We start from the raw sequence: 21,516 nt of genomic DNA, 5'->3' as shown, positions 1-21,516 counted from the left end.
AAGAAATAGGCCCAGCGAGCTTGTCTACTGTTGGTGGTCTGGGCATTCTGGAGTACTCTGAGATTTTGGTGATCGGTGCGAACCTTGACAGGAAAAGAAGATCCCAACAGCAGATGTCTCCACTCTTCGCTTAATTGCTGAAAGTTCCTTCTCAAGGACTGAATAATTCAGTTCTGCTGCGTTGAATGTCCTAGACAAATACGCGACTGGTCTTTCTTCACCCTGATCAGAGAGTTGTAACAGCACAGCTCCCAATGCGTATTGAGAGGCGTCAGTCTCCACGATAAATGGCTTAGTCTGATCAGGGGTGATCAAAATAGAGGCAGAAGTGAAAATTTCTTTCAGAGTTTGAAAGGCACTTTGGGCTGCTTCGTTCCAGAATTATGTGACATTCTTCTTTAGTCAGTGTGTAATGGGCAGAATGATTTCAGAAAAACAGGGGATAAATTTCCTGTAGAAATTCGCAAAGCCTAAAAATCGCTGAATGTCTTTAACACAGGAGGGAGTGGGCCAATCTAAGACTGCGGACACCTTCTTTGGATCCATAGATATGCCCAGGCTAGATAACACAAAACCTAGGTATGTAACTTGCTCCTGATGGAATAAACATTTTGAGGCTTTGCAGTAGAGATGGTTTGATTGGAGTCGACCGAGAATTATGTTAACATGATTGATATGGTCTTTCGGGTTGGAGGAATAAACAAGAATATCGTCCGAGTACATGATTACAAAATGGAACAAGATGTCAGCGAACAAGTGATCCATGAATCACTGAAACACTGCTGGTGCATTCACTAGACCAAATGGCATCACATGATATACAAAGTGTCCGAACGGGGTGCGAAAGGCTGTTTTCCATTCGTCCCCAGGAGCTATTCTGATGAGGTGATAAGCTCCTCTGAGATCGAGTTTCGTGTAAACAGAAGCCCCCCGGAATGCCTCTATGATGTCAGATATTAAAGGCATGGGGTACTTATCGGTTTTGTTTTGGGACAAAACATACATTATGCCAAAGGGAATGGGTTGTTCTGGAAGAAGGTTAATATGACAATCGTCCCTCCTATGAGGAGGTAAAGTGGGAAATATGGGATTCTCAAAAACTGACTGAAACTTTCGATGAAACAGAGGGATGATCTCTAGTTGGTTTATGGTGGGTCCTGTTGGAAGGTTTGACACTTCAGTAGGAATATGAACACCCACAGACTCCTGGGACAAACAATGATTTACACAGAACTCAGACCCTAGGAATAGAGTACCAGCTGACCAATTAATATATGGGTTATGGAGTCGTAACCATCGGAGACCTAAAATAACAGGGAAGTGAGCGGCTTTAATAAGGTCAAAAACCAAAGTCGCTTTATGGTTGGCAACCATACAAGTAATCGGTTCGGTCTGTTCCTTGATCGGGCCGGAGCTCAATGGGCTCCCATCCACTCCTTGGATGGGAGTAATGATGGATTTGGATACAAGTTGTATCTCGTTTCGTGGCCCAATCATTGTCCAGAAAATTGCCAGCGGCTCCACAGTCAATCAAGGCTGGTATGCCCGTTAAAACTCATCCTGAAAGAATCATGGATAAAGATACCACCACCATGGTTTGGCAAGTAGCTGTGTCAAGCGACATTCCCATTCGATATGGGGAAATAGGATTTGGAGCCACTACCGTTCTTCCCCTTGAGGTAGGGCTTTGAAGTTTCCTGACTTAGGATTTGGGGTATGTCGTGGAGGAACCAAGTGACAATCCTTCAAGACGTGTAGAGAGGAACCACAATACATGCACAGTCCACAAGTCTTTCTTCTTTCTCTTTCAGAAGCAGAGAGTGGTCCCCTCACAGCTCCGATCTGCATGGGCTCTTCATTTTGGACATGTGGTTTATTTCCTGTCGGATAATATTCACTAAAGGGTCGGGTACCCTTGCTCTTTTTACGTTCATAGGAACGTTCTTGTAAACGGTATTCAATTTGCATGGTTAGAGTTATCATGTCTGCCAGGTTGGCTGGGTGAGGAACTTTAGAAATCTCGTCTTTCAGCTCGTCTGTTAATCCCCTACGAGCGGCCATTAATTGCTGCATTTGTTGTTCCATAATGGTCTTCGTCTGTCAATATTATTTTTTGGGTGTCGCTTACTGTTAATTCGACTGTTATTTCGATACTGCTTCCCGCAATAATTAAGAAAGTGTGAATAATCTCACCTTGACAGATCGAGTAGACCGCCAGAGAACAACCAAGTGCAGCAGTGAAAGCTCCCCTAGGATGGCCCGGTCCTCTCCGACCCGGAGTAGGAGTAACCATGGGAAAGAACAGGGTCACCAGGGAAACCCTCGATAGGAAAGAAAACCCTGGTAGAATCTGGAAGTGTCGTGGATCCGGATGGCTGATGAATGTCTTCTTCTATTAGTGGCAGTGGAAGGCAGGCAGGAAGGCTTCGTCTGGATGCACAAAGGAAAATGGTCAGAGTAAGTTTGTAAAGAAGGGAATGGGAGTGGTAATTAAACGACACAGTAAAGGTGTCTCACCAGCAGAGGCAGGAGTGAAGGATAAGATGATTGATCTAGGGCCTCGAGGGAGAAGTGAATGGGAGACAAGAGCTCTAAAAGAAATAATAATAAGGTCAGAATCAGAATCGGGAGAGAAGGAAAGGAATTCTGATAGAAGGGCACTTACGGCTATCGGGTATCTCAGAAGAGACGAAATCAGAGTTGGCGTAATTGTGACGCCGATGGATATCTGGGCTCGGCGAGAAATCCCGAGAGGGAAGACCGGAATGGAAGGGGGAGTCCAGAGACGAGAGCTTGAGAGACAAAAGGTTACAGAGTTAGTCGGAGAAGTCAGTTAGGAGAGGCAGAGATATTGAAATTCCTAGAAGCGAACTCACGGAGCGTCTGTTGAAACAGAAGCGACGCGAGGAGTTGTCGGCTTCCGTGTTTGATAAAGGATCACGTGAGCAGGCAAGAGCGTCTCGGAGAGACGTGAAAAGACTAGACCGCTACCTTCAGCACGGAAGTCCTCTTGAGAAGGATTCTCGGGAGTCGCGTAGTGAAGAGTACCGCACAACCGGTTGCGAGCCCACAGAGACCACCTCCCACAATGTGTAACAGCCGGGGCTCCCCCCGGGGTATCAGAGAGGATTGCCAGCAAAACTGTCTCAGTTATGGATCCCAAGTTCTTTAAATGGGCTGCTAAAAAATTAGTATGAACCTTAGCAGAGCTGTACTCGGTTAAATTAGTCATATCTCTGGCACCAATACATAGGCCCCCTTTTGCACGACACATTATGGGTGGCCCTGACAAATGGACAATTAATGAATAGCCATCCAGATCAAAGGCAGAACATAACCAGGTCTCTTGCAGACAGAAGCCTGTCTCATTCTTCAAAGTTTCCATGGTTTGAAGATTGTCCAAAAAGGAGCCATGGCCCCTCGAGTTCCAGGAAAGCAATTGGATCTTTTCAGTATCTTCAACTGCAGATTGTCACTGCCAAACCTGTGTGACTCTAGACCATTGCCCACTCTGTCTTGGCCACTCCAGGGTTTTCTCATTCCCCTTGCGACCCCTAACGGGCATTGCGTCTCCTGGTTAAATGGCACCTCAAAGGAGGACGGAACAAAAAACGATATTTCAAATCCCAACTGATTTATGGCTCTGGCATTTGTACCTATACACTCAACAACTAGTTGTGACACAAACGTTGACACCACCCAATTGTCACTTCTGTTAGTTTAGGAAGCTCCAATTTAGCCAAGTCCTTAGAAGACATTAAGCTCAAATCCTGAATCATATGTAATAATTCAAGGAGCCAGATTCGATTGAGGAAAGGGTTGTGCGTGGAAGGGTTTATTTCTACCATCTTAATTTAAAACAGGTCTGCACACCATATTGAATCAAGATTATCCCTCCCCTTGTCCACAGACTTGGGCTTTAATTGGTCTACCCGATCTAACCAAGAGTCCTGTTTAGCCACAGTCACCTTGGGGGATTTGTTGAGGTGCAGTGCTTAGGGTGGTCAGATTAGCAGCCACCACGGGAGTGGCAGTTACTGGAAGAGTCCTTCTGGAAGCACCATCCTGACTGCTTGAATAGGTTAAAACCGATTTGGCCGCCTTTGTCATACCAGCATCCGCCCCTATATTAAAAACAGCATGCTTGTCTACCATAATTCGAGGTGCCAGTGACTTGTCAATGATTTCTAGGTCTAGAGAAGGGGGTGGAAATCCCATTGGTAATTCTCCTGACATATCAAACTTAGTAAGGGAACTAACTACCCAATCATCAATCAGCCCTCTGTAGCAGACCTGCCTTGATTCCTCATCCTTAAGGGTCTTAGACACCAAGGAGCCAACCTTTCTCACCCCTTCCTGTTTGGCCAGCCCTTGGCCTGCCAGGGCAGTCTTTGTCAGCTTGCATTTCTGTTTTCCCTAGGGGACACCTCCTTTCTTCAATACTTTCTTCTTGAATAGTCTCAATTTACGAGGGGCAGAATTAGGGGCATTTAAGAGGGACAGTTCCGCACACATGGCTTCCAATGCCCCACTGTCTGAATCCTCCAACACGTAAGCCCTGTCATCGTGGGTAGCCACCTGTCTAGGTAATGACGTGGCTCTGGTATTACTGGGAGGTAGCAACTGCTTAGCTTCCTGACCATACAAGCCCCTTGTACTTCTTAGAAAGGTAGAAATAGCAAGCACTCCCTCTTTTAAGGACCGCTGTTCCTCAGACATATTTGAACACACTATAAATAGTGCTTCAATCTTTGCCTCCAGTGCCTCCAATAACCTCTTCTTCACCGGAACCCTTAGAGGAATGACTCATTACCCACCTGCAGCTCTCCTCAGAGTAGCTCTCACCCAGAACCGACTCAGAAGACATCATGAAGTTTTCCAAATCCTGTGATCCGGTGAGATTAGATGACAATGTATTGTCCTTCTCATAATCCACCTGTGCCATTGACTTCCTTTTAACCAGCTGGCAAAGTTTCAGAAGAGAGCCGTTATTATCAATGCAGGTAGCAAAATCTGTATCTGAAACATCCAAACCCTATACATAAGTGGCCATATTAGAGAGCTCCATGGAATCAACAGTTGAGGTCACTGCCGACTTAAAGAACAATTTTATCTTTGATTGAACCGGGGAGGGAACAGTGGTTACTGAAAGCGCTGAAACCTTCTTTCTGCTGGGGATCAATCTTAGCTCAGATTTATTCATAAGCGGGCTTTGCACCCGTTTCCCTCTCATCCTCATATCGCTTACTGCGGTTACCCAACAACAATTTTTCTGGTTTTCATTATTGTCAGATTCTATCAGGGGACTTAAATAAATGTTCTTAAAGGTGCCCCACGAATATTATTAGGCAGATTGGTAAAATTGGCCCAAAATGGTGAGCTCTGTCACTCCACCCGCCAGTCAAATAGTCACACCCCTGCTTAATAGGCCACTTTGAGCTGCTGCTTATATACAAGGACGCCTGGCTCTTCAGAACTGTCATCCATGTATTGCTCAAACAATACGCTCCGGAAGTGGGATTTAGTAGTAAAAGGAGAAACTCCTTGCTGCACAACACTATGGTCCCTGGCTTGATGACTTAAAGGAGGAGCACACACCAGAAGAATGTAGACGCCAGTGCTTTCCTTTCTTTTCTTCTCACAGAGAGCCCAGCAGATGCCACAAATTCCACAGACCACTTTCACCGACAACTGCCATAAAAGTGCATAGTCAACATAAAAGTGATTTATGTTGACCATGCTGGCAAAGATAGATTTTAGTCACAATTTATTGGAAGTAATTTAGAGGGACAATATTGCCATAGATAGAATCTTGCTGCAGCTTCATGGAAGTGATTTACAGTTACCATACAGTCAAACAAATTGTCTACAACTGCATGAATTGAGTTAAAGTGGCAATGCTGACATATATCCTTGATGCAACTGCATGAAAGTGACTTACAATAGCAATTCTGGCACATGTACTGGACATAGACATCATAAAAATATTATAAAATGCTCCTTTGTGCTGTTGGTGACATAACATCTCCTAGCCTAGAAATTCTTTCGTATGGTTTTTACATAATTCTTCTAAAAATGTATGATGTAAAATTTAGGATTGCAACCCATTATTTTCAAAACGTTCTCAGGGGAGAACTCCATCTAACGCTTCTACATATTTTAGGGCTCCTCCACGAACATATTTAATTTGCCACGACTGACCTTGGATCATTTAAAATACTAGTGCCCCCTCAGAAGCTTATCTTCTTTACCTTTCTAAATTACTTGAGTGCCTTGTCTATTCTCAAGTCTCCACTTTCGTCTCTAATAGGTTGAATCTTCCTCGATTTCAATCAGGTTTCCATCCCATGTATTCAACTGAAACAGATCTTCTGTCAGTCTTAAATTCCTTATTCATAGAACGCCACTCTAGGCATTCCTCTTTCCTTATTTTATTAGATCTTTCGGCTGCATTTGACACAGTTGATCACTCACTCTTACTAGCTTCTCTTTCATCGTTTGGTCTTTCTGGCTCTGTAGTTTCTTGGTTTAGATCTTATCTGTCTCAACGGACATTCTCTGTTTCATGGGGAGGTACAACCTAAGACTCATTTCTCTTGCCCGTGTTGTCCCGCAACGATCGGTTCTTCGTCCTTGCCTTTTTCAATTTATAATTCTCCTTTAGCTAAAGTTATTACTTCCTTTGGTCTATCACATCATTTCTATGCTGATGATATTCAGCTTTTTCCATTTGCTTTCCTCTTTTTCAGCCGATATACACAATCAACTATCATCTTGTTTACTGGCTATTACGTCCTGGATGTCTGCTCACTATCTCACACTTAACTCTAATAAAACTGAAGGACTCTACTTCATTTCTAATACCATCCCCCCACCTTTATCTCCTCCTTTTATATAATGTCCTCCCTCCCAGCTGCCTATCTCATCTACTGCCCGTAATCTGGGACCATTGTTGACATGACATATACTAGATCTTTTTATGTGCTAGCCTAGAAATTCATGCGTATGGCCTTTTACACAATTCTTCTAAAAAATCATGAGGTAAAATGTCAACCCATTATTTTCAAAAGGTTCTCAGGGGTGAACTCCCTCAAACCATTATACATATTTTAGGGCTACCTCGCTAGGCTTTGTAATTTGCACTAATTAATGTGAGATGTTAATGCCCCTCTACGAACATATTTCACTTGCCACGACTGACCTTGGATCGCTTAAAATCCTAGTGCCCCCTCAGGAGCTGCCCACCAAATGCTGAGCTGTACAATGCCATCTGTTGCATTTAGGCGCCACGGACAAGGTACAACCTCATTGTGTGTACTCTAAGTGAAAGATGTACATTTAAATGTTGATTAAAACATGTGTATACATCTTTCCCCTAGTGCAGTACACAGTGTGTTCCTGAGGCAGCATGAACATCATGCACATTATGTATGTGTGGTTGCCCAGGCCAGGCCAGGAGTAGGTGGTGTGCTCTTCACTTTTTACTGGAGCTTTTGGGGGGTGGAGGAGGGTGGTGGCTAAGCAAGGCTTGCATGAACTCCCCTGCATTTTCTGTATTACCACTACTCTGAGTTCAGGCACTGGTTGAAGCTCTGTTCTCAGCCGTGTGAAGGTTCTGGCTGGGGTACAGCATCCTTTGTGTTATGTGTGTTTTAGCACAGACACTGCCTATGCACAGCTTTAATATTCCTCTAAAGTAAGTACTGGGACAAGAAAGAGGGACACATAGGTAATGAACAAATTACTTAACATTAGTCATTATTACTCCTGGTCCTCTTCCTCCCCAGAGTACTTACATTACTCATGCCCCTTCCCCTGCGATAAGGGAGGGGCCTGTAATCCCACTCACTAGGCGACATGGGCACTAGAGCAGAATCAACTTGTGCAGCAATGGGTCATTGGGTATACTGTTTGTTTTAGTGTTGACAAATTAAATTAGCAGCAGGCTCACAGGAGAGAAAAGTGTTGCCCACACTTCTTATATTAACATGAAAGGATTGGACACCATAGCCCTTGTGCTGATAATAGGTTACACAAAAGGTTTTCAAGTTTTCATGTACATGATTTAATCAGTGATTTAAGTGGGTTAGCAGGCATGTCTTTCGCCCCTCAAGGGTCATTTTAAGACTACATTAATCCTTAAAAGTCACTATCCAGAGACCAGCCGAGGAGAACAAGAGCCGAAAGGCACAGCAAGCCCAGCGGGGCCAATACCCATAGGATTACTAAGCCACAAATACCTGAGGCCAATCTTCAACTACCCAACAGAGCCAAGGGATCCAGCTCTGCCATTGTTAATGGGATTGTAAAACCGGCAAGCCATAAACCCATAAACCATGGGCAAACAAAAATGAATTTATCCTTGAGAAAGACCTGTTGGGATCGAAACACGTGTAGGCTGACCTACCCAAATTACTGATTACATCCTTTACATGAAAACTTTAAAAACTTTGTTAACCCTATTATCAGATCAAGAATTACGGGATCCAACCCATTCATTGTAATCCCACTGGGCAGTAATTAACTAATGGGGTTGTGGGCAGGTAGAACTAAAAATGCTACCGATGATGGATGGTGAAGGCTGGGATTAAGTATTAATTTGATCCTGTCCTGGAGATGGTTACTCAACAGCAAGTACTGAGATGAAGAAAGGAACGACTAGGAGTAATGAAGGTTACTGGTAAACAATCTGCTCATTACTGTTCATATTCATGATGAAACTATATCCTCAGCTTTTCAGTGGTTTTGTGATTTATTTGGATGCTTTCTATCTACTTAGAATAGATTTACATACCAGAAAATAGTATGGGCTATCACATCCGTAGTACCATTCCTATGGTCATTTTTACATTATTTTAAATATTGGGTTGCCCTTTTTAATGATGAATCTAAGAGCCTGATTTAGAAAACATGTTTTTACACAGGAAAGTCCCACTGAAAACACGTTTGTAATTCAGGCCCTAAGGAGCGTGAAAGGTTCTGTTGCTCATCCGTTAAGCAAGATTTCCAGTAACGCCTCTGTGGATGCTCACATCATTTCCAGGAAGCTCGGTCTGCTTCAATATTCCACTTAATCCATAAATCAGAAGGCTCCCTTGTGGGATTCCTGAAGAGGGTCCCATTAGCTGCAACTGTAAAGGCGGGAGTGGGTTTTAGTGATGAGGGCACCTGTCGCCCTCAGCGACACAGATGTGAAAGACAGCCAACAGGAGGTGAAAACAAATAATCAATATACATCAGAGTTGACATTTGCATAGCAAATTTGCAGCGATCAGCAGCCCCGTTGGTTTCTTGACGTAGATATACTAACAGCAATATAGACACAGCATATGACAGATTTCACAATGAAATCCCTTTGCAAGGAAATGGCTAATTGCCTTGTAATAGGGCTGAGTGTTTGCACAGTAGCGTGTGATTAATATCAAGTTACAGTTCTGCACAGTTTTAGGTGAGGTATTAGGGGAAGGCTACGGCTCCCGCTTGCTAATAATGCTGGCTCCCGCTTCCTCGTCACCCCCACACCTTGACCTCCTCGTTTTATATCCTTTCCTCCCTCCCAGCTTTCTATCTCATCTACTGCTTGGAATCTGGGACTTTACTTTGATTCTGCCCCATCTTTAAACACCAAGGCCCTGATTCATGGAATGTTTTCCTATGGGATTGCGCCATTATAAAACACTTCCATGAATCAGGCCCCATATCTCTGTCTCCGAACGCGCCTGTCGCTATCATCTAGTTAACATTAAAAAAGTCTGCTCCTTCTTGACCTTTGATGCTACCAAGGTACTGATATCTTCCTTAATTTGTTCACGCTTATTCTATTGTTCTACTACACGCTTTGGTCTTCCATTTACCTGACTTGCCCCTTTGAAATCTGTTTTCAACGCTTCTATTTGTGTACTTTTCTGTCTGACCTCACGCAATTCTATTTCTACTGTTCTCCTTACTCTTGGATGGCTCTCCTTACTCTTGGCTGGCTCTCCTTACTCTTGGCTGGCCCTCCTTACTCTTGGCTGGCTCACCTTACTCTTGGCTGGTTCTCCTTACTCTTGGCTGGCTCTCCTTACTCTTGGGTGGCTCTCCTTACTCTTAGCTGGCTCTCCTTACTCTTGGTTGGCTTTCCTTACTCTTGGCTGGCTCTCCTTACTCTTGGCTGGCTCTCCTTACTCTTGGCTGGCTCTCCTTACTCTTGGGTGGCTCAACTTACTCTTGGCTGGCTCTCCTTACTCTTGGCTGGCTCTCCTTTCAAGCTCAATTCAAATGTAACTTTTTATGTCTTGTCTTTAAATCACTTTATGGTCTTGCTCCTGACTATCTCTCCTCAATGGTTTCTTTCTATATCCCTAGTCGTTCTCTTCGCTCTAGCTCTCAATTTCGTATTGTAGTACCACTCGTCCCTGTGCACAGTCACGTTTTCGTACATTTTCTCATCTTGCTCCCTCGCACTGGAACGCTCTGCCTCTTTCTCTACTTCTGCCTACCCTATGTTTCGTAAATCGCTGAAATCTCATCGACTCTAGCAGGGTTGATCACAGGCTAATGTTGGTCAACTTCATATCATTGCACTGTTTTGTATTGTTGTTAATTACAGCGCTTTGGATTAAGACGCTATGTAAATCTCAAAAATCAAATACGAATACGTGTGTAATTAATTTCTTTGTGGTTGTGTCTAGGTTCATCTAAGATAATGTAACTCAACCATATCAGGTGAATAGTGTTGACTCAACGTTCCTTCACATAAAATATGCTCGACCTACACCGAATACTTGCGATTTAAAGAAATGTGTCCATAACTCAAAATAAGCTGATGTTATAAAGTTGCATGGAGTTTATCCTATATTCCTCGAAACTCATGTGATTTGTACAAACACATTATTTATCAGGCGTACCCTGACTCTGCACTAGGAATATTCAAAATCCAAAATATCAATAAATACATAAAACATACTAATATAGGTTTAACGTGCCACTCGCACACCACCCATATGTGTTGTGCTATTTCTCCTCTAAATATTATAAATACTGTTATGAGGGATCATATGGCCTTCTTAGCATGATCTCTTTGGGGAAAAATTAGGACATCAGGCTTAATTTCGAGTTTGACAGTTCCATGATTTTTCAATAGAATTAACCCCAAACTCATTTACGGTTATCACAACTTGGTCGGGTGCATTTACTGCTGTGTTACATCTGGCAGTAAGGTGCTGTTGAGCCCCATTTATTTGAGTCTGTAACTAAGACTCCAAAGTGATATTTTTGTGTGATACAAGTGGTAATTGCTCTCTGGTAAAACCTTACATTTTGTTTTAGGTAAATTGTAAGATTTACATCCAGCTGAATTCTTGTGATCAATCGTCAATTTCACCTCCAATCTCGAAACTCGGCAGTGTGGTAAAATGTGCAGTCATTTCTTTACTGCCAAAAAAGTGGTGGTAACAGAATTACTGGCAAACGATTTAAAACACTGCGGGGCTCGTAATAGCAAGATTAAGGCTGCAATTGTAAGGTCTCTTCAGATAAAAACTAGCAGCTGTTGCAGGTCTTAAGCAAATGTAGCTAGCTGACACAAGGCAATGTCAGGAGGGTACTGTTAGTCACACTTGGAATTTCTGGGAAATCGTTAAGCGCATGAGCAAAGTAAGGGCTTTCAGTGTTGGTACCTGCTGGTACAGTTAATCGAAGCTGTGATTTTGACCAGGCAAAACATTCCGGGTGTTATTGGTTCATTTTGACTTACTGCACAAAAACCCAGACTTGTTAGAGTGGAAAAGGTTGCTTTAATGTGACAGGTCAAAGCTTACAAGTAACCGCTTACCTGGCTCCCTGGCCTTACAAACTAACAAACTATTTTAACAACCAATTAACAATTAAAACTTTCATTTTCCCAACAATTAAATAATTAAATAAATAAATAAATCAACTTCCTCCCTAAACATCCCTTGGTCCCAACAGTCTCCTTACCACTTCTCAAGGCGTCCCGTTTTTCCCCTGTGGCCATGCCCCTTCAGGTTCAATACCTGCTCCCCAGGGTAGCCTGTTTGTGCAAACAGCACCACCCCCATCCTTTCCAGTGCCATTCCCCCATTGTGCTTCCCTCCCCCCCACATCTAAAGGGGCCATGCCCCTGCCAACCACAACAATTTCCCAGACCCCATCAAACTCCCCTCTACACCAAACTCCTCTGTCCTATGACCTGCAGCCAGTCTGACCTGCCACATCAGCAACGGATAATATACATCACACAAAGCTAATGCCCCAAACTGTCACCTAAAACTACAGAAACAATACAACCTGAAAATGGTACCCAAAAGCCCCCCAAAACAATTTAAAAGATAATTAATACAAAAAACCACAAAAATTAAGGGTTGGACACCTCCCCCCCTGGAAGCCTAAAGCCTGATACCTGTACTGAACAACAAAAAGGGGTGGGCGGGCGTCTCAAACCAAAGTCCCCAACCGTCGCCTGATTCCCGAACCTTCCCTGACCCTTAAATACCCCCAAGGACGCTCTGCACACAGCCACCTCGCTGGCCTGTGCAGCGTCAAAATAACCCCAGGGGGAAACGCTTTGCGTCCCCTCTGGGGCCCCCCTTTGCTTTCCTTGGAAAAGGTAAGTGTGTGGTGTGCATACATGTTTCTCAAACAACACAAACCAAGATGGCAGCATTGAAAAGACTAAAGGGAGATCTGGAAAAAGCTACTTTTCTCTGAAAGTGCCAGCAGGAGTGTCTTTAGAGGCGTGAAAAAGGAGGAGACAGTAAACCACCAAAATACATTGACAATTTGCTTTTTAAAATAAAGGGAAGTGGAGTAAGCAGTGTGGGAGGTGAGCAGCATTGTTAGCTGAAGGTGAGCAGGGTGATCAGCGGTCGGAAAACTCAGAAGGTGGGTGCAAGGAGATTTATATTTGAAATGTCTCTGGCCAGTGTACAACACAAGGGATTATATGAAAGTTCATGCATTCCATATTGGAATGTTGTACTATCGATCTGACTGGCGGTGTGCTGGACATCCCAAAAAAGCATCCATCAAACTGTGGGTTTTTAAATACCTTGTTGCCGTTCCTTACAGAGAGGTCAAGAACTGATGGGATATAATAATAACGTATAGTAATAATAATAACTTATTTATATAGCGCTTTTATCCAAAGTGGTTTACATAGAACACATTTACATACTTTATTATTACCCAATCGAAATTGGTAGTCTTTTTTATCTACGTCGGAAGGGTTAATGGCTGAGTCGACCTTGCCGGGTTTTGAACCTGCTTCTGCAGAACAAACACAGATCACATCAATGAGCGCCCAAACTGCTGGGCTATCTTACCAGCTTATAGAAAGGGCTCTTTGAAAATTGCCTACTCTGATTGGCAATAAGTGCTGGTGAGAGTAAAAAAACACTAACACTTTATTTATTTATTTGCATTTATAAAGCGCACTGGCAGCCCAAGGGCATCGAGGCGCTGAACACTTACTGCAGAAGGGAAAGCACTGCCTGATTGCAGAATCCGCAGTGCAAAGGTTGATGCTGTTGATCCATGCATTGACATTGGCACTGGATGCACGACCACAGACGTTCTCTGCTATAGAGCAAGCTAACACCCAAGGATGGTTGAAATTACAAGCAAACATAAGATCAACTATAGGCTGCTCTAAAAGAAGTACAACTTAATCAGCAGTGTGAAGACGGTAATAACGCAGGGCAGCAAACGGATGCATGCCATGCTTTTTGTTACATACATCTTGCATTGATGGGTGTATTCATTTTGTAATCTATGAATTATTTTCTTAAGAAATACAAATATGTTTTTTTTTTACACTAATTTGAAAGTTTTTTTGAACTGTATTATTTGCCAGAATATTAAATGATAAAAAAAAAGACGGTGCCATCTGAGTGCAATAAATTAATGATGTCATTGCAGTTCGTTCTACAGGGTCACCATGTCTGCCGCAGAAATGTCTTTATGTTATGGTCGGCGGCATTTATTCCATAATTCAAATACCATCCGGATTACTGAATATGAAAGTGGTTGCGTGGGTAGAGTGGTAATGTACGGCCAATGGTATTTCTTAAATAACAAGGGGTTCAGAATCTAATTTGGATACATGTCCCATTGGAGTTCTCGATGAGACTTGGGGCCTAATTACAGTCAGAGCAGTGTTTTATGCAGCGATACCGCCAGTGGTAAAAACTACTACTGTCAGTGGTATTTCTGAAAGCCTGCCCAAATACAGCTTTTCCCCTGCTCCAGTGATAACCATAGTGGTATTACAGCTTTTCCCCTGCTCCAGTGATAACCATAGTGGTATTACAGCTTTTCCCCTGCTCCAGTGATAACCATAGTGGTATTACAGCTTTTCCCCTGCTCCAGTGATAACCATAGTGGTAATACAGCTTTTCCCCTGCTCCAGTGATAACCATAGTGGTATTACAGCTTTTCCCCTGCTCCAGTGATAACCATAGTGGTAATACAGCTTTTCCCCTGCTCCAGTGATAACCATAGTGGTATTGCCGGAATGCTTCTGGTAGGATTCCACAAATAACTATTTCTATATGTTTTTTCCTATCCATTTCCACCCTCAATTTGAGGGTGAAATGGCTAACATACAGTCGTGGACCACCATACAAGTTCTGTACACATTTTTGAATGCAGAAAAGGCTCTATTCTGAGCCATTTATGCATTGCAAAGATGGTCAGAGGATGGTCGTCGGCGTGGGCTACTTTTTCACCTGCGCATGTTACACATTTAGCAGATGTTCAGTATGGACAACCACCCGGTAATTCGGGGATATTTAAACCAATAGAAGCATTCATCTAGCATCTATAAGGCTAGCTCAGGGGCAATCCTCAGTTGGAAACAAAACTACACTGAGCAGCACAGGTTCGATTCTCAGTCCCGCACTTAGAGGCTGGAATACGATATGAAGTCCAATATAAGAACCCATTTGAATTCTTAATGGAGAGGGAGATAAAACAGGTGGTATTTGGCAATCTGAACCAATAATGAGGCTCATATTATTCTACTGTTGTTTTTCTGGCATATTTTTCTCGGTAGGATGAATACATTAAGTATGGTCTACATTTTAATACCTTCGTGTAGGTTTATTTTGACTAAAAGAGCAATTGCAACCCTTAAACCTGGTAGCAATGGCATGGTAGCTCTGTGAGATATGCAATAATCTCCTAGGAGCCAGGTACTGGCCCTGGGCCTCAAGTATGCTTGGCCTTAACAAGGGCCCTGGTGCAAATGTCTTCCGTCAAAGCCACCTATATGAAAGCTTACAGCTGTTAGTACCCGAGGCATGTTTTCTAGGGTGCAAAAAGTTACACATGTTTTAAGTTTTTACCATTTCACAAACATATTTTTAAATATAGCCACTGAGGAAAGCAAGAGAAAGGAATTGCTCCTAGCCCCCTTTACATTGCTATGGATTTCATTGGAATGGGCGTCTGTCAGCCTGGTTGCTGAAGCCCAGCAGTTGGAGAGGGAAAGGGCTGGGGACCGTGAAGAGGTAGGAGAGTTGGCTAGGGGACCAGTTTGAGGGAGCGGACAGGCGGAGTGTGATGGGGGCTGTGAATTGCAAAGGAGGAAACGTGGCGTCATCAGGGAATGGATATGCAGGCCAATACCAGGAGGTAAGACCCGCACTCTGAGCTCCCTGGTCGGGCCATAGGTCTGCCAACGTCACCACTGGGATGCTAATAAGGGATAACCAATGCACGAGCTTACAATATTGCTTGAGTTGGGTTTCATGGACATGGTCCCATAAAGTTCTTCTCCTCTCCGCACAGTCAGGTAGTCCTCCAGGTAGAACACGGTTTGCTTCCAATGCGTGTAAGGGGCATCAGGAGCTGGAAGGGAATAAGGAGGAAATGCAGAAACAACATGTTTTATGACCGTGATAGAAATGCAAGGCACAACAGTGTTTATAAGATCATTTGATATGTTATTGGTTGCATTTATAAGGCCCTTTCATGATTAGTTGGAAAAGATGTTTCAATAAAGTTCTTTTAAACTTTATAGAATGAAAAATACCCTGATACATCAACACCTACGCCTTGGGAGTATACATGGGTGCACAAGAGAGACTGGGGTTTTTAAACATAGACAGCAATCATTTGTATAGTTGAACATTGTAGAAAGAAAAGTGACAGTAAAGGCAGTAAACGAATGTACTGCAAACATAATGGAATACATTTTTTTTTGTTTTTATTTTTTTTTATTTTGGTTGGTTCAAAATATTAAACCTTTCAAAACATATAAAAGTCAGATCATGATTACTTGAATATTTAACAACTTGTTCCATATATATCACACTTTTCTTTACATATACATATTCTTGATGGCAAAGTAAATGAAATATATCAACAAGTCAAAATTCGTAACATTAAGAATATAAAAAGACAATCAAATATATAACATTAAAATACAGTTATAATAAATGAAAGGAACATGATTTGTTAGACAGATTTAAACAGTGCATTAAGATACTGTACAATTGCGATACGGACTGTGAGTGTCTTGTTGGTAAAAAGCCAGTACCACGCTTGTATTTGATTCATGGGGGGGTAAAAACATAGAGACTCTTGAAAAATACTTCTTTTCTCAAATCTGTTAGATCCGGACATTCAATTAGACAGTGCCGCAATGTTTCTTTCTGATCTATTAATTTGCACCATCTACAATAGTTTTGTTCACTGGTTATCAGTTTTCTTTTTACTAATACATCACGCGTGTGCCAAAGGTTAAATCTGAATGGTAGGTAGTCACTGCACATTTGTGGTGAGGGCCATCTATAAAGATAGTCAGCCATCATTCCCAGTTTGTTATGGCCGAAGAGCATTATGTCAAAGGGAATACAAACAGTAATGGAGCAAGGGAACATGAACACGTTTCTAGTATGTCTACAGCTCCGGCTGCTCAGCCGAAGGAGCTGTGATGGTGGAGTGCCAACCTCGGGTTTCTACAGCACGTTCCGACCACATGCCAAGGGGGGGGTGCATTACACAGACAGACTTCACAGTGAAAGGAAAGAGGGCATTGTGGGCACAGTTTGGCTGTGCCATAGCAGTGGTAGAAGTGTACCAAAGTAAGCAGTGGGACTGCGACACCCGGGCAGGGTGCAGCGTGCAACACATTTGACAAGGGTTGCAGTCATGCTGCTTGACGGCCAGTTGAGTTGAAACATATTTCAGTTTAGCTGTAACTGCTACTGGCTGTTAAAGTGGAGAAGTGTGCTTTAACTGCACAAACAACATTTCCGTAATGGTGACAATTGTTGCAAAAAGTAGTGGAACTCTACACCCGACCTCAGGATGGCCCTGTAGGTGGTAGAACGTGTCCTGCTGCGGCCGGCCCCCTGCGGGCTTGATGTTTTGTGGCAGTGTCTTTGCTATCAGCAATGCCCTTCTGATGGACTGCAGTTAAATTCGTGGTTTCAAGAGTTACTGTGAACAGCGTGCTGGTGGCCTTCTCAGGGTCTCCGCCCACAGAACTACTGATTGTTTGATCAGCAAATGTACACGGTAGGCCTTGGTCTAACAGTTACTTCAATCTGACAGGTTTCTCAGGAAGGCTCTTGTGGGGTGTGCTGTGCTGAAGTCTTGAACTTAGTAAGGGTTGTGGGGCAGTTCACAGAAAACTCAAGGTGTCCAGTGCAAAATATTGACCCATTTCTGGCTATAAGGCTCATATCATGTTGCATTCTGGTACTTCGAGTCCAGCATTTATAATGGGTACAGGAATGCAAAATGACATGCCCTAAAATCACAAGAATTTACGGAAAAATTATTGTAGAGCTTGTTTTTCACATAATTTTGAGCAACAACAGCACGAATGAAGTAGCGGTGTTAGGCAAGAAAAGTGTGAGTGGTTTTTCCACCGGCTTTGGAAAGATTTACAAAGTTCATATTGAGATGTTACTTTGCATGCAGATCATTATTGCGCATCCGAATTAACGGGGGCCATTAACACATATCCATCGACCTCAAGAGAGCTTTGTGGGACATATATGTGTGTGTGTGGTAGAATTCAGCAGTGAATTCCTTATGCAGTGATAATATTACAACCATTAAGTGGGCTAATAGTAGCATCTCTTATTTACAATCCAGTGATGCAAATGGTAGTACTGACTGTGACTGGGCCTCCGATAGCCTGCAGGTGCCTCTGCCCCGGTGGCTTCTGGGGTGGAGCCTGAGCATGGGCAGAAGACCTGATGCTGGGGCTCCAAAGGTGATCCCCCCATCACCTTCTAGGGCATCCTCAGAGACAGGATCTCTGGATGTACAATGTGTCATGGGAGTGGTAAGAAAACAGGCACATGTTTTGCTTGTTAAAGGTTTGTGTGAGGCTGTTGTTGTGGCACAGTTGTGCAAGTTTGTGGGCACAGGGAGGCATAAGGTAGAAATAAGGGCAGCAAAGATATTTTTGAAACATTTTGTTGGCTTGGGCATTAGAAGCATGAGGGGGCAGCGCAAGGACATATTGTCGAAGTCGAATGCATGATGTCATTAGGGCACAGCAGCTTCGAAGGCAGGCTTAGCATGGGCTTATATTTTTGAGACCGGGAGCAGGAGTTGATTTGGGAGCCAGTAGCATGAATGCGGAGAGCAGCACTGGGCATACACTGAGTCAGACCACATGATTTGCCCTGGGCACAGGCACCAAGAATAGGGCAAGCACGTACGTACATTCTTGAAACAGGCCTTCGTTTTTTTTGGGCAGTAGCATCATGAAAATGTATTATACAGTGGCAACAATGGCATGGATTTTTGGTCATATTAGCACTCAATCACGGTCTATGGAGAAGAATTCATGTTGTACCTATTACATATGTATATTTAGTACACCATATACCTTTAACAACACTTGCTGGGGGCCGTCACTCTACAGAGAGATATGGGACCCCCAGTCTAGAGGAAAAAATATAAATAACGGTAACTAATTCCGCTTCGTACAAAGAGAAAATACATTTATTAAAAATCAGACTTAGTGTTTTAACAACAATAATTCATAAGAACAAATTTAGAAAAATTGTAGGAAAAAATGGGGCATTTTACATTAGATAATGCCCGGTACTAGATTTTTTTAGGGCTTTCTATGCAGCACGTTGTATATTGTTTAATTTTAATTAAACAACGTAATGCTAGCACCTATAAAGATCTGACACCTCTTGCTGATCTAACACACCTAAGGATCCTAACCAATAAGGTCCTTGCATATAAACACAATAAAACAGACCTATACTTCAGGTCACATTAAATTCTCATTGATTATGTCGAGTTGTTTTGTGACATAGATCATAAGAAAGCATGAGTCCAGCTCATACTTTAATAAGGTCGACCGGTTTCATAACCACACTTGTTTAGGTCATCTTCTTCAGGACATATAGTTTCAAAAGAAGGGATGTTGGCTCCCCAATGGAAAGGCTTTTTCCAGATGTGTGTTCTTACTCCAGTTCTTATATTGCTCGTTGCTTCTCGTGTGCACGATGAAAAAGGGGGGTATTTAGTAGGCGCCGTTGGATCGCCTCGCCAAGCGGCTATTTTATTGCTTTCCTTCGATCCTCGCGTGTATGAGCACTATCCGGGTCGGCTGCTCTGGTTACTTTGCAGCGGCTGTTGGTAAAGGTGCTAGCATTACGTTGTTTAATTAAAATTAAACAATATACAACGTGCTGCATAGAAAGCCCTAAAAAAATCTAGTACCGGGCATTATCTAATGTCAAATGCCCCATTTTTTCCTACAATTTTTCTAAATTTGTTCTTATGAATTATTGTTGTTAAAACACTAAGTCTGATTTTTAATAAATGTATTTTCTCTTTGTACGAAGCGGAATTAGTTACCGTTATTTATATTTTTTCCTCTAGACTGGGGGTCCCATATCTCTCTGTAGAGTGACGGCCCCCAGCAAGTGTTGTTAAAGGTATATGGTGTACTAAATATACATATGTAATAGGTACAACATGAATTCTTCTCCATAGACCGTGATTGAGTGCTAATATGTATTATGAATACACGGTAGGAATGTAAATTTGACTTTTTTAGAGGTCATCAAATACAAAAAAAACCTTTGTGTTTCATGGATTTTTGGTCACCAGCATCATAAAAATGTGACTCACAGAGGAAATGCAGAAACCTATTTCTGAGGTAGGCTTCATGGTTTGGTTTGGCCACAAACAGCATGAAAGGAGATCAGCGCTGTAAAATATTCTCAACAAGCCTCATGAACTACTTACTTGTGCAGTGAGAATAAAAGGGTGGTAACACTTGCATATTGATGCGTTCAGGTTCAAATAGTTAACTCATAAGCGCTAACCTGAAAATAGTTTCAAAAACTAGCGCACCCCAAAATGACTAACACTAATGATTATTTCTATAATGGAGACCCCGTGTGCCCTCTTTCTCACTTTGTCAAGATCGATCCTTGTCCTTTTCATGGGGAAGACCACTGCTGCTCCCCAACTTCCACTATGTATTAATCTACTGTGCCCATGCTGGCAGCAGAATGAGCATGTGTGCCTAACTCTGCACCACAATCACAATGTCCGCCCAGGGCCGAGCCCCGCGTTGTGCAAACACAGGCCTCTGATCCTCGTACCCATGGATCCCTCACATGCAGGCCGGAGAAGTGAAAACTGTCTCTGAACCAAAGCTGAACTTTTTAGGTGCGAAATCAGCGGGTCCATTTTACATGTATTGAGTGGGATATCATGGTGCATCGTGTTATTTTTAGAGTCACCATTATAAATTCCATCTCATTCTGTCTTACGATGCACTGAAAGGTGTCCTGATCGGTGGTGTGCACAACTATGATGAAAATATGTTTCACCATGGCAATGCTGGCATATATTGTCGAAGCCAGCCGCATGAATTTCATTGAGCCCAAGAAGATGACTCTTTAGTTGTTGCTTGTTCATTGATCACACATTGGCCGTACCATATGCGCTTCCGATCCGCTCTGGAACCCATCTGTAATTTTTCCTTAGTTTGCCTCCCCTTTCTTGACATGCTGGATATTCCCCAGAGTACCTTTCATGGTCATTAGGAAAACCTATGATGATCCTGCCGGAATAATGGCCGTGCTGGCAAGCATCTCATCTAATATCACTGCTGGTTTCCTCTGAGAGGCTTCTTGCTCCGCCAAACCCCCCAGATAGAATAATCCCACCACCTCGCTGCCATGGAACTCTAGTACTGCCCCACTCAGCATAGGTCTGTGTGGGTCATAGAGGAAATCTTGAGGCTAACTCTTGCAAGCTAGTGGTAGACTTTATGGCATTCAGAAATGAGGGCAGTCATGATCAGGCCACACAGGGGAGTTGCTAGGTCTGGAAAAAACCGGGGGCTACTCTGATGTCGGAACTGTTGGGACTGGGGGCTAGCTAGTCTTTTGGCTGTAGCTCCTGAGATTCTATCCAGGGCTACAACCAAAAGATCAGGGGCTATAGCCCTCTTAGCCCCCCCCAGCAACGCCCCCATATAAGCGTTATGGGTAACTGACCACATGCTCTATT

General features: G+C 43.0%; 1 protein-coding gene across 1 annotated transcript in view; it reads right to left on the bottom strand.

The window, feature by feature from the left end:
• Nucleotides 1-21,516, bottom strand: part of PRMT8 (protein arginine methyltransferase 8) — an 889,949-nt gene that overhangs the window by 47,834 nt on the left and 820,599 nt on the right. The window contains exon 9 of the mRNA XM_069628294.1: nucleotides 15,731-15,852. Within this exon, the coding sequence (XP_069484395.1) occupies nucleotides 15,731-15,852 (122 nt within the window). The remainder of the gene's footprint in view (nucleotides 1-15,730; nucleotides 15,853-21,516) is intronic.

The sequence above is a fragment of the Ambystoma mexicanum genome, chromosome 12, assembly GCF_040938575.1.
Source record: "Ambystoma mexicanum isolate Mex_15411 chromosome 12, UKY_AmexF1_1, whole genome shotgun sequence".
NCBI classification, from domain to species: Eukaryota; Metazoa; Chordata; class Amphibia; order Caudata; family Ambystomatidae; genus Ambystoma; species Ambystoma mexicanum.
Note: the sequence above shows the minus strand (reverse complement) of the source record. Positions and strands in the feature narration are given on the sequence as shown.